The following is a 13,557-nucleotide window of genomic DNA, read 5'->3' on the forward strand; positions in this document are numbered from 1 at the left end:
TTCTTTTCGTTTTCTTTTTGCAAGAGTAACATTCCTTCTTTCTAGTTTTCCGACATTGAGGAAGACAATCTCCGAGGAACAGGAAGGAGGTTCCGAGAAACAATAGTTCCGGCACCGCGCAACACCATGCCCCTCCGCACGTACGCGCCGCCGTCCGTTCAGCGAAACCGCAAGCGCGAGAGCAAAGTTGGCAAAGTAGCGAACAACGTGCCCGCATTCAACGCTTTCAAATGTGGCGGCCGTCTGCCGCCGCGCCGCCGCGCGGCACGCCACCAGCCAATCCGCTCTCTCCGACCAAGTCATGCCCGAAGACATGCGGCGCGCTCTCACAGAGTGGACTTCAGAGCGGAACCGCCGGCCTACGAGCGCAGTCCGTAATGATCATGCATGCAGCCGGGATGGCGGACCCTAGCGCTAGTCTTCTTGGCGCTTCTGCTGGCCGTACGTGCTCAAGAACAGCCAGACGAGGAGGACGAGGACTCGTCCGAGACGCGTCGGATACGTCATGCTGTGCGTAGTCAAGACCTTTCCTCTGAAGAAGAAGACCTGGACGATGACTCTATGGACGCTGTAAAGCACCCGCGCGGCACGAGCCGATACATGCAACTTTTTTTCCGCACGGGATACAACTTGGTGATCCAAGCCAACGGCAAGGTCAACGGGACGCGAGAGGACAGGAACCGATACGGTGAGTCCGGTCGTCAACTCTTTCGGGGAGGTGCTTCTGTCCAAGAAGGAGAGGGGTGACAGTGTCGCGGCACGTGTGCAATGTTGGGTTTAATATGTGTCGGTTGATTTTTGTATGCACTATGTTTGTGTTGATGGTGAAGTTTCATGATTCTTTGCGACGGGAGCGAGGGAGTCGATGTTCGGCCGGTGGACGGGGTGATGACTGCGAGAGAAGTCTGAACCAGTTGGTGGGAAACATGCTGCAAGGGGTACAAGTCTACGATGCACTGCCGTCTCTTGGTTGTCGCAAATGTTGGGGGATGGCGTGACGGACTTGGTTAGGATGTTGTATGGGGTTTGTGAATTCTGTTTTTAATGTGTGCTCTCGTTGGATATTAAGGAACACATGTGGATGCGCGAGCAGATGTGGGTCTTCGTACATGTGGCGCAAATTTCACGCTGTCGAGAAAGCGAATGTTCGGTGGTACGGCATGATAACTCTGTTGTTATGCGAGACATTGCGATAATTTTGTTGCGATACCCCCGTACTTGCAACCTTCCTTACTATTGGCGGACTCAGTTTTTCGGCTGACAGACGTCTAATTGTGAGAATACATCGTAGCTCGAAAGGACAGTGAAACGTTTACGGTTATGCCAAATCCAGCCCGAACACTGTTTTATGTTATCGTATCCCTTTCTTTCAATTTAATCGAACGTTATTTCGTGCACCGCACATGTTACATCGGATTTTGCTAGATAATTTTGAATTGCACGACTGATCGACACCCTGATTGTTGAGGCTAACATCAGGACTGAGGACGTGCATGTTGCTGCTCCAATCAAAAAAACAATGCTCCCGCGAAACTATCAGCCGCCGAAGTTACCGCACGCGTTAGGTTTGACGATCCAAAGCAAATTCGTGCGCTTCCACGGTCGGTACAATTATGTTCTGTTCTTTTTCACTTTACGCTAGGCGCGAGATGTCTACAGGTGATTGGTGGCCCTGTGGGCGATACCATCTCTTTATCGGTCTCGTAGGAGGAACCAAAAATAGGCAGTGCGAGGAAAGAAACGATGTTTCCTCTCAAGCTGAACGTGCTTCACGATTAAGTATGTGATACTTGTAAGCGTCTCAATGTCTAAGATAAGCGAAGAGGGCTGCCTTGGTTCGCATACCTCTCCACAGTGAGGCTGACAATGTCCACTCGAAAATATTGGGACATCGGGGTTCCGTATTATTTGTTCGGTTGCTTTAGAAAAGCAGCTCCTTCTACGTAATTCAAACGGAGATGCAGTGACTGAGACCTTTGGGGTGAGACCTTTGGGCGGAATGCAGCCATTTCGTATACGTGCCCTCTTTTTCTAACACATAAAATGAGCCATAAAGAATGCACAGCGGACAATAACACTGAAGTGCAACGGTGTTTATCTGAGGACTCGGGCGATGTTGTAATATGTGACTTTCTTCTCGTGCTTTCTGTCTCTCTCTCTATTTACTTTTTTTTTTTCGCCAATAAAGTACTGTGTATTAACCTCAATTCGTTAATTTATTTAGAATAATCAGCTTCAACTCGTTCGCATATTTGGAGTCATTATCAGGAATATTGTCCTACTGATTATACAGTAACTCGGCAAATTCCTCCGAAATTCAGTACTCTTAATTTCATTCAGTTGAAAGCGTACATGCAACTAACATATGTCGTGACATCTGTGACGTATGATTTTCCATGAAATTCCATTTGATCCACATCTGTGGAAATACCAGCCTGATATTTTTCTTCGTACAGAGTGTTCATTTTTATCCGGTTTCGGTTTCGGTTCATTTGCATAGCAAAATTGGGCGAAGAATATTTCAAGGCACGCGCGCCTCTCAGCTGTCCTTTTAAAAATGGAATGACTTTCAAGATTATTTTCTCCCGTTCTGTTATTTCGCTTTCGACCGGGATCCCTAATTAAAGGGTAAATTAACCAATTTGAGGTAATTAGTCATCTTGTATAGTTACATCTCCTCTTCAAGAGGATGTCCGCCTGGTCGTGTAACTCAACTGCAAAAACGATCGATTGATTGATTGAGATGTTAAAAAATATGGAGATGTGAGACCTGTACAAAGTCGGGTCGTGCTACTCCACTACTCGTGAATAGAAAAGAAAATAGAAAAACGAACCTCAGATTATCAAGAGGTATTTTTTAAAACAGAAGAAAAACCACACACGAAAAATACATAAATAATACATAAACAATAAAAATCTGTCACAGATAAAAACGAACACCTTGTATATCAATTCACTAGCTTGTCATTAGCGTGGCGAAAAAGTCGTCACCTGCTGTTAGGTACCTGCTCTTCGTGACACGAATTGTCTCGAAGGAAAACCCCTTCTCGAACTGTTTCGAGGTATACGCAGGTGAGTGCTGAGGCGGGAGATACGTCACAGCCAAATTTCGCCTCTCAATATGCTGCGAAGTCAGCTCTTAGCACGTCCGAAAGCGAGATTTGAAAGCGGGGAGGAGGGTGCTAGGGAAGAACGTTATCTCTGTAAGCACGCGTTCGGAGTGGGTCAGTGTGGCAGTAAACTAGCCGTAGTCTAACTGTTCACAGTTATACTATACTACAGCTGCTGCGAGTTTACAGCTAGTTTGCTGCGTCGTGTTCTATCGAGGAAGAGTTGTAATATTTCGCGAGCTGTTCATTTATTTGGCGCGTGCGCGACATTGCTTGTTAGTAGACGGGATATCAACTACAATAAAGTTTTTGTTTTTTGCTTGTGTGAAGATGGGCCTGCAGAAAGTGCTGCTATTTCTGGACCGCCACAGAAGACTTTATACCGGCATAACCAACAACAACAACGACCATTAAATTATGAATGATGGTCTCGTGACATAAACAAAAGGCGCACGACGACGCGAAAAGCAGACGCTAGGGCGATAGCAGCACGTTAATAGACCACGTTATTAAAACATATCAAAACTGGATCCGCATGAAAATTGACGGAGTGTCATCACATTACAAAATAATTGATGTTAGCGCCGCGGAGCAACTGTGGTTATGAGCGGCGTACATACGTGGACAGACGGAGAGAGGAAAGCAGGAAGGAGTGAGGGACAGGGGGGGGGGTTAGTTTGCGTCCTGGGTAGACTTCAGGAGGAACTGTGCTAACATCTTACTGAGGTGGCAGCATCATCATGATGACCTTTAATGTCACCGCAGAAGGACTTAATAGCAGAATCCCCGCAAATAATGACATTTGGCATTCGAATAAGATTAAACGGCAATGTCATGTTTCGTGAAAGATTGAAACATGGCAGTGGTCGATAAAAGCCAGACAGCGGGCGTGGGTCGAGCCACGCACCATCTACGTATTTCATATTTCAATCTTTCGCGCACGTTCTTAGGCTCATTGTAGCCGTAGGGGAGGGGGGGGACGATCGCCCCCAAACCTTCAGTTTATACATTGGATTTCTCTCTCTCCCCTCCCCCACCGCGCTCCGTCAAAGAAACCGCCCCCTCCCCCAAAACCTAGGGTCTGGATCCACCCCTGGTTGAAGCTCGTGCTGTGTTCGTCAGCTTGCGTGTTCCAACCACAGAACAGTTAATCTCCATCATTTTCGTGCCCGCGATGCACGGGCTTAAGAAACACAATGTCCTGAAGCTTCCAAAAGTTGTATATCTACACTCTCAGAACAGAACTTCACCGCATAGCACGTTGTCCGCCAACCGTTGCCACGAATGATTTATCGCCACGCCAGTCAGATTTATGCCACGCCACAGTTATCGCTACTGATTCGAAGAAAGAGGTGGGCGCACGCCTTTTTGTGTCAATTATCATATATCCAAATTGCCACGGAGAGGGGTACGCCCCCTTCTATCTTCGAATCGGAAGCGATAACCCTATCATTAGTGGCAATGGTTGGCGCACAGCGTGCTATCCGGTGAAGTTCTGTTTTTAGAGTGTATAGGGTTACCGCTTCAGGGTGAACTACAGAACTTCCGACCGCTTTGTTGGTTGATGGCGTGGAGAATACAACTCGGATTCGCCAGCCTATGGGATTCATCCCCTGACCCTGCACTCTTAAACACTCCAAAAACAGACCTTCACCGCATAGCACGCTGTGCGCCACCATTGCCACGAATGATAGAGTTATCGCTTGTGATTGGAAGACAGAGGGGGACGTACGCCCTTCTGTGTCAGTTTTCATATATAGAAATTGCCACAGAGAGGGGTGCACTCCCCTCTCTCTTCGGATCAGAAGCGATAACCTTGTCATTCGTGGCAATGGTTGGCGCACAGCGTGCTATGCGGTGAAGGTCTGTTTTTAGGGTGAAACAGCACTTTACCGCACACATCTTAAAAGTGATGGTGGTGGTGGTGATGGTGAAGGGACTCGCCGTTGTCGGCATCACCGAGGTGGGCAACGTAACGACTGACCCCCTGAGGAATGTGCGTCCTGGGCCGACTTCTAAGGGAACTGTGCCGACATATGTCTGAAAGCGTCAGGCCGTTATTGGCCACACAGAAGTGGGCGTCGTCGCGACTATAGCAAGAAAGAAAAAAAAAAGGAAGAAGACGGATGGAGGATAGAGAATGAAGGGCGGAGATGCGCAGAGGGTGCATGAGTTCGTCGGGGAGGGCAAAGTATTAGTGTTAGTGTTAAAAATTAACTTCACCGCTAAGATTAACTTCCCGAGTGAGATCGTTCTTTACCCTGATTTGCTGAAAACGGGGGGGGGGGCGTACACCTTTTTGTGACAATATGAACAACATAAGTGTCACAAAAAATAAGGTGTACGCCTCCTGTTTTCAACAAATCAGGGCAGATAACGATATCGTTCGATATAACAATGTAAAGGCGTACGCCCCTCTCTCTCTCCTCGAATGAGAAGCGATAACCCTATCATTCGTGGCGATCGTTGGCACACAGCTTGCTATGCGGTGAAGCTCTGTTTTTTTAGTGCAGCTGTGATATGCCTTCGCGAGTTGAAGTTTTTTTTTTTTTCTTGTCGTGATCTCCCAACTGGATATATTTCATCGTAAGCGCTCCGTTCTTCGTAGTCCTCCTTTTTTAATATGATCAGAGCTTTTTTTGTTTACTCAGTTCTTCGTTACGTATGTAATGTTCGGCAAGAAGAAAACGGTTGTTGCTTTAATGTGAGCAATACTGTGCCATGATGCGTCTACAGCTAATACGCGATTGAACTACCAATAACTGACAATACATATTGCGTTATTCTTTCCCTAAATTTGTAATCCCTCGGATATCGAAGCAGATACCATATTTAACAAAAAAGTTGTGCGGAATGCAACCTCACCATCTCCACACACACCGCAACTGCAGAACATTCTGTTTGCATGCTATTCTATTTCTTCTCTCTTTCTCTCTCTCTCTCTCTTTGTTTTGTTTTTTACCTGGAATATTTTTGTTCAGTAACTACATAACGGCGCAGTAGACATTCCTTGAACTTGTAATGAATGCACAGCATGGTAATTACAACGGAGATTTATAAATGCCTGTAAATACCTTCAACATGTAATACTCTATATTCTACTGTGAAGACTTTCCAATTTCACTTTCATTCCGAGACTTTATCTTAAATAACTCCGGGGAACATACCCCCCTCAGAATTGCTCCGAAAGCTCTTGTGTCTTCGGAAAGGAACCTCCGGTGGAAGGGTTAAACCACGTCAGGGCAACTTACAACCCTGAAAGGCGAAGAAGAAAGCAGTTCTTTTTCGGAATTGAATTCCTAATGTGTGATGCGAATTTCCCTGGCCCCGAAATAGCTGCTAACGTCCGTGGCGTGCCAAGCGTTTTATGAGCACGTGAGTTGTAAAAGGTGTCCCGGGCTTTCGGCCGTGGGCTGGGTGGCTGGCACGTTGAGCAATGCCAGAGGTCAATGGCTCGACTTCAATGCCGCGTTGTTGTCGTCGCCGTCCCCGTTGTCGATAAGGGAAGAGCACTAGCTACGTTACATGTAGAGTGTCCTTCAAGCGAGGCAGCGCATGCAGATACGGTTAATAGAAGAATGGATAGCACGATGCGTGAAAGAGGTTATTGTGCTGTAATGGACGTGTTTTTGTCCCTTCCTCTGTGGAAGATTTCCTGCCTTCTGTTTCTCTTCTTCTGGACTCTAATAAAAACCGACGGTATATTAATAGTGCTACCATTTCACGTGCGTAACGACAAGGTTTATAAAAGAATTGCAAATTAGTATGTGAACAATGAGCTCTTGGTAACTGGAAACCCAAGACGACGCGTCAGTGGTTAGTTACCGTCCGTGGAGGTTCAGTTGACTGACTGATTGGCAGGTCAAGGTGGAAGATCGATTTTAGAGCCCCAGCTAGTCCATGAGTAGCTAACACCGGAAGTCCGCTATCACGTGAATAACCTGTTTGATCATTTTTGATGACCTTTTTGATCATCTTTTGATCATTTCTGTTGCTCGGCATGGTCATGCACAATCAACTCACGATGTATCATCCATGGATGAGAACTGACGATGGGTTGGTTTAATAGCGAATGGTGGCCTAGTAATTTAATAGTCAACCGCTAGGAATGTCCAGAATTATTTGCTCATGCGTGGCTTGTTATGGCGACTTCGTGCAATATCGTCGTGCCCTGCAGATTTACTTGGATTTTCTGCAAGACACCGAACTACTTTATGTCCGCCGTCCGTTATGTAGTGCCCAAGGGCCTTTAACGTACCACGAAATAAAATAAAATAAAATGTCCTTGAGTACGCCAGACTTGTGCCCGTTACTCTAAAGAAGTAGTTGATTGCCGTTAGCGTTACTCTTCTAGCAAAAGTAATTGATTACCGTTACAAATTACTCGACTCAAAACGTAATAGACGATTTCAGAAATTGCGTGGATGGCCCGCCAGAGAGCGCCGTGTTGCGCATGCCCCACTGCACCTTGGGATTTAGTTTTCATGAGTCAGGCAGAAGAAGAACCTAAACGGTTTCGGTTTTCCCTCTTTCCTTTGAGCAACAGGCAGGCAAGCACGAATGCAAACCATTTCCCACGACGCATTGCGCGTGACTTGGGCGACGGAGGGTCCCCATGCGGAGCACAAAGGCAATATCTGAAATCGCCTATTGAGTGACGAGTATAAAAGCAACGCGTCACTCAGGCCGTTACTTTCAATTCATGCAAAAATTTCAGCCCCTGTGTGCTTCGAAAAAAAAAGAAAAGAAGAAGAAAGGAAAAAGTAAACCAGCTCCCAAGTGATTGGGACAGCTGAAATAACGCGAAAGACTCGCGCGAGAGACGTACACTCTAAAAACAGAACTTCACAGCATAGCACGCTGTGCACCAACAACTGCCACGAATTATAGGGTTATCGCTTCTGATTCGAGGAGAGAGGAGGGCGTACGCCTTTTTGTGACAATTATCACATATCCAAATTGCCACAAAAAGGCGCACGCCCCCTTCTCTCCTCGAATCACAAGCGATAACACTATCATTCGTGGCAGTGGTTGGTGCACAGAGTGCTATGCGGTGAAGTTCTGTTTTTAGATTGTAGCAATGATATTTTTTCCGCTTGCTACAGTAGAATATCCCAATAAAAACACAGGAAATTTGCCACATAGCATTGTTATTTTGAGTCAGACTCTACTTCAAAATAATTGATTACTTGGTAATTCATTACTCAAAATTGTAATCGAATAACTTGAAAAATTACGTAATTGTTCAATTAATTAGTTCAGTTAATTCAAATGTTCAGTTAATTCAAATGTAATGTTCAGTTAATTCAGAACTGCAATTGATTACTCGGAAAATTACTCAAAAAGTAATTGATTGCAAGTATTGGGTTAAGTCTGACTGTACGCCCCTCCACATTCTGTGCCTTCCGTGCCCTCCTTCAAGGGGGCCTTATCTCGCAGATCCTTATGTGCAGCTTACTATACAGTCTCTTACAGTCTTAGTCTCTTATATCCTCACCTTATTGGCATTTTACATATCAAGCAGTCCCGTCGGCATTGGGGTAGTGGACCACAACTGAGGCGGCGAATTTCCCCATTCATCATCATCGGTGTACTTATTGTTGTGGCGATCGGTGCATCGGTGCCCATGTGCACGGCAGTTAATAATGGGTCCATGATTAGGAATCGTTATGCGACTAGGAGCTACTGTGTTTATCATAATCAGGAGCCTGGACGACGAACCCCTTGTCGCTGTTTTAGCGATCGGCTGAACCATGCCACTCTTAAAAATGAACTTCACCGCACAGCACGCTCCTAGCCGACCATCATCCCAAGCGACACCGTTCCTTTCCCTGATTCGCCGAAAAATCGGGCGCTTACACTCTAAAAACTGAACTTCACCTCATAGCACGCTCTGCGCCAACCATTGTCGTGAATGATAGTCTTATCACTCCTGATTCGAGGAGAGAGGGAGGCGTACGCCTTTTTGTGTCAATTACCATGTATCCAAATTGACACAAAAAGAACAGGCGTACGCCCCCCTCTGTCTTCGAATCAGAAGCGATAAACCTATCATTTGTGGCAATGGTTGGCGCAGAGCGTGCTATGAGGTGAAGTTCAGTTTTTAGAGTGTACGCCATTTTTGTGGCATTATGCAGTCCATAATTGCCACAAAAATGGCGTACGCTTCCCGTTTTCGCCAAATGAGGGGAGAGAACGTTGTCATTCGGGATGACAGTTGGCTAGGAGCGTGCTATCCGGTGAAGTTATCTTTTCTTCCCTCCCCCGTCCCCTCTCTTCACCGCTTTTCCTTCTCTTTTTTTTTTTTTGCTGTAGTCGTGACGATACTCGCTCGTGTGCGGCCAACTGCGACAAGCTACTTCAATCCCCCCCCTCTCCCCTCTGTTTTTACAGTGATACGGCAGTTTATTCAGAGGGCTAAGACATTGCGAAACCAGCTTGGAATTTACACTTCGTCTGTGCATATTTTTCTTACGCGGCACCCTATGGGCAAATGGGAGACAACAACAACACCAAGTTCACACGAATTTTGCTACAGCTGCCACGAGCCGCCAGGGGCATTCCGCCCCATGGCTTACAATGCACGGATGGCTGCATGTTTACGAATAGGGTCAGAGTGCGACGTTTCTTCCTCCAACTGCTACCGACAGAGTGGAACCCCCAGTGATTGATCTTCACAGTGCAAGAGGCACAGCGGAAACGTCGTTGATAGCAGTGAAAACATATTTTCTGGTGACAGTAAGGGGTCGGAGTTGGTTAATCGGTCAATGCCAGATGAGAAAGGGGTCATGAACTTGGCGTTGAAAGTGGCTCACACCTGGTATGCTTGGGAACTGAGTGCCAGTGCAGAGGACGTAAAACTGTCGCGTAAACAACAACCCTTGGGTACACAAGCTGATATGGAGTAAGCATCTGTGCAACGATAATGAATATTTGTGGTCTACGCGGCAGGATCAGAGTATATGCCAGATCTAATCGCTAAAAGAAGAAAAAAGGAACAGCAGGGTCGTTGTATATCGAAAGTGTCAATTTCGGCTACCTTACTGACGTTCACAGCGACAGTTGTCCCCTGCCGTCCCTTGCACCCGTAGACGTCGACCATTAGAAACAGCAGAAGTCAGTTCCAAGTAGTCATCTGCAACGAAAGAAAACAGAGAGAAGGGTGTTTGATACTGAACAATGTTTTGCGTATAGGCCGCCGATTCAGCTTCCGATTGCTGCCTCCCTCAACTGTTAGTACTGATATATGGCACTTAGCGAGAGACGTCGGCGATGAAATCTGCCTAGACTCATCGCCAAGTTCCAGCTCCTGTTGCGAAGAATAAAGACGGGCGCTAGTTCAACAATTCTGAGCCTGACTACTCGTGGCCTATTTGTAAATCGCGTGCCGATAGTTCGTTAAACTGTTGAGTATTGGCAGGAGTGAGCTGGCTGGTTGCCAGATAAAGACTGGGAAGGGGTTAGCGTCGACGGGGAAAGGATGGAAAAGACGTGCTATTAAGATATGCACGGGGAACACTGGCCGACAAGAGCACGATATCATATAGACTTCGCCAATAGTCCTGACGGTTACCGTGGTACAGGGAGCATCCCAATGAAGAATACTGAGGGATGCTCGCATGCTTTCTGTGGTGGGTAGCCCTCTTGGACTACCCAAATCCTAGAGCAAGAGGGTTAGCACACCCCTCGCTCTCCTGTTCCACCACCATCATCTCTTCCCTCCCTCTTTCACCATCCCCTCTTATCCCTCCCCTGCGGATGCACGGTGCCGCCACTTCAGAGCAGGCTGACCGCACCTTCCCCCTACATCACCCCCCCCCCCCCCCATCACACGCTAAATGGGTTGCGTGGCGGTAGGTGAAAGAGAGAGAAGCGTGCGAAGACGATTCTTTGGGTCGTTCCAGTGGCTAGCTATATGGCTGAATCATGCAGTTGTTTGACAGAGTATCCATAATCAGAGATAGGTGAGCTGGTTGCACCGTTGATGTGAAGTACGGAATCTAAGCGAGTCTGTGTCTTCTGCATATCACCGAAAAACGTGGGGCATGGGAACGCTATCCTTTGACCGGCAAACGGAACAGCAGGGAGCACAGCTTCCCAAGCTTATAGACACTGTCCACGCAGATGTGTGGTCGTATTAAATGGGCCCTCTCTTTATTTTTTGTTTTGCTTTACTATCTTACGCAAGAGATTTTTTTTTCTCAGTCTAATGTAGGTTATCAGTCTAACGTAGTGTAATGTGTTTTTTTTAAAGTTTGTTGTTTGTTTGTCTGTAAGGGAAAAAAGAAGAGAAATTGGAAGTTTAAGTTTTAAGTTGTTCCAACGACATTGTTACACGTAATACGTGATTACACCTTACGGCTTTACATTGGCGATATAGTTGCGGAGTTTGGGATAAGTGTGATCGTACCGCGTCAAGGGGCCTCCAAAAAGAGGTGTGTGCAAAGACGTCCCCAGTACGTCCCCAGTACCAACTGGACCTGAAATGATGGGTCGGAATTATGAACCGAAAATTATGGTGCTGGTACTGCTTCTGTAAGTGCTCCCATGAGTAAAAAGAGAGTGAAAAAAAAGAAAAAGAAGTGTGGAATACGCTATGCAAATAATCGAGCTGTCTCTGCGCAGCTCCCCGGTTTCCCTCTCTTCCCTATTGACCGCGGAGCAACTTTATTGGTCCCTCTCGCAAATAACGGGGTGACATTTCAAGGTGATGCGCACCTGGTTTCTTCTGTGGGCCCATGCCTGCCTACGAATGCCCCTTTATTGCTGCCTTGTGAGTGGACAGACACCTCGTCACGTGTGTTTCTTCAAACCTTACACTCTTTTCCCTGCGCGGATACCAACTGCCGTAGCGTTGCGCTTCGTAGAGAGATAGTTGCACGTCGCTATGCTTGCTCGTCAACGAGCCAACACTACAGCCGCACGTAACTCGCGAACTTTGACTTTCGCAGAGTTCTCAGCCCTTAACCATCGCGAAAGTCAAGAGCGAAATATTCATCCGACTTCCCTCCTCTCAAATATCTCTTACGACGAGCACATCAAGCTATAGTAGGTGAACAACGGTCAATTGCGCCGCCGACTATACACCGCGCCTCCGTGATTTTCCGAAATGCCGCTAGGGTAGCTCTGGCACTCCGAACACCTCAAGCATCGATATGACGGAGCGGTGGCCAGTTCAAGTCTGACAGGTCGCGACCGGTAATGCATCATGAAGCACCTCTCCCTCTCTCTCTTTATCGCACTGCAAGAGACACTTTTTGGCTGGAGACACAGCCAGGGTATCGAAGTTCAGGCACCGGAGATTATTAGGATTTATTTTCACGTACTCGCGCTTTTGGTGACCACGTCTTATGTGAGACGCTCTCGGCCTTCTTTTCGTTATTTTGTTATCTTTAAGGTATCCAGTTTCAAAATACGTTCTAAGAAACGCGTTATCGTCGTTATCAGTCCTGCAGAGATCAGCTCGATAATATCGAAGAATCTTTCGAGCGGAACTGGGAATGGCGCTTCCGTGTGCTGTAGTGGTGCATCGAACCTGGCACGCGGGCTTCTTCAGGGCTTTCCTGTGTACTTCTGTTTTTAAACATGTCCCGTGTGATTCTCACAGACGCGCAATAGCAGTTAAACAATAAGACGGTTGTTTCATGGTATAAACAGTTCACAACGTTAAGAAGTGTATATACCTTGCGCGAAAAGGTGTAATTTTTCGGAATGTCAAAGCGCGTGAGAAATACACAAGAGAAACCTTTGCTGGTTTGAGTTTGTCCTGTCCCACTAGTTGCTGCCCAGACTCAGGCTACTCACATCATGGAGTTTGTCCACCAGCCGTCCATTGCATCTATGCCACACTCTCAGAAAAATACATAGTTCCCGGGATGCAACAAGACCAAAGCGCTGAATCAGAGTACGCGCACGTGCTGCTTTGCAGTCTCACAAAAGTCGCCAGTTCACCAGTTCGGTCTCGATATAATGCATGCAATTTAATGTCAGCAGAACACGCAGAAACATACCAGCTCGCATAGCTCCGTGGTTAGCTTGCGGGCCATGTCACGTCGAGACTGGGAGGTACCCGGGTTCGAATCCCGGTGCCGGCTGTGCTGTCTGGGGTTTTTCCTGGGTTTTCCTCACACGCTTTCATACATATGTCGGCACAGTTCCCTTAGAAGTCGGCCCAGGACGCACATTCCCCCAGGGCGTCAGTCGAGACGTTGCCCACCTATGTGAGGCCGACAACGGCGAGCCCTTTCACTAGCACCACCAGAAACCTTCGTATTTCAGCAACACAACAACCACAACAAAATACATAAAGTGACGACGACCGAGGAAGCTACACTCTTTCCTACGTAATTCTTTCGGTTGTATCCTCGTTTCCTCCCTTCCTTTTTTATTATTGATGATCACACAATTTGCTACTGTCTATAAAGCAGTGGACTTCTATGGGGGAAAG

The 13,557-nt window shown here is 46.9% G+C and overlaps 1 protein-coding gene across 1 annotated transcript in view; it reads left to right on the top strand.

The window, feature by feature from the left end:
• The first annotated feature begins 326 nt into the window (after positions 1-326).
• The window catches only part of LOC135388224 (fibroblast growth factor 9-like), a 94,292-nt gene continuing 81,061 nt past the window's right edge, over positions 327-13,557 (top strand). Inside the window, exon 1 of the mRNA XM_064617633.1 lies at positions 327-688. Within this exon, the coding sequence (XP_064473703.1) occupies positions 388-688 (301 nt within the window). The 5' untranslated portion in view covers positions 327-387. The remainder of the gene's footprint in view (positions 689-13,557) is intronic.

Source organism: Ornithodoros turicata, chromosome 3 (assembly GCF_037126465.1).
Source record: "Ornithodoros turicata isolate Travis chromosome 3, ASM3712646v1, whole genome shotgun sequence".
NCBI classification, from domain to species: domain Eukaryota; kingdom Metazoa; phylum Arthropoda; class Arachnida; order Ixodida; family Argasidae; genus Ornithodoros; species Ornithodoros turicata.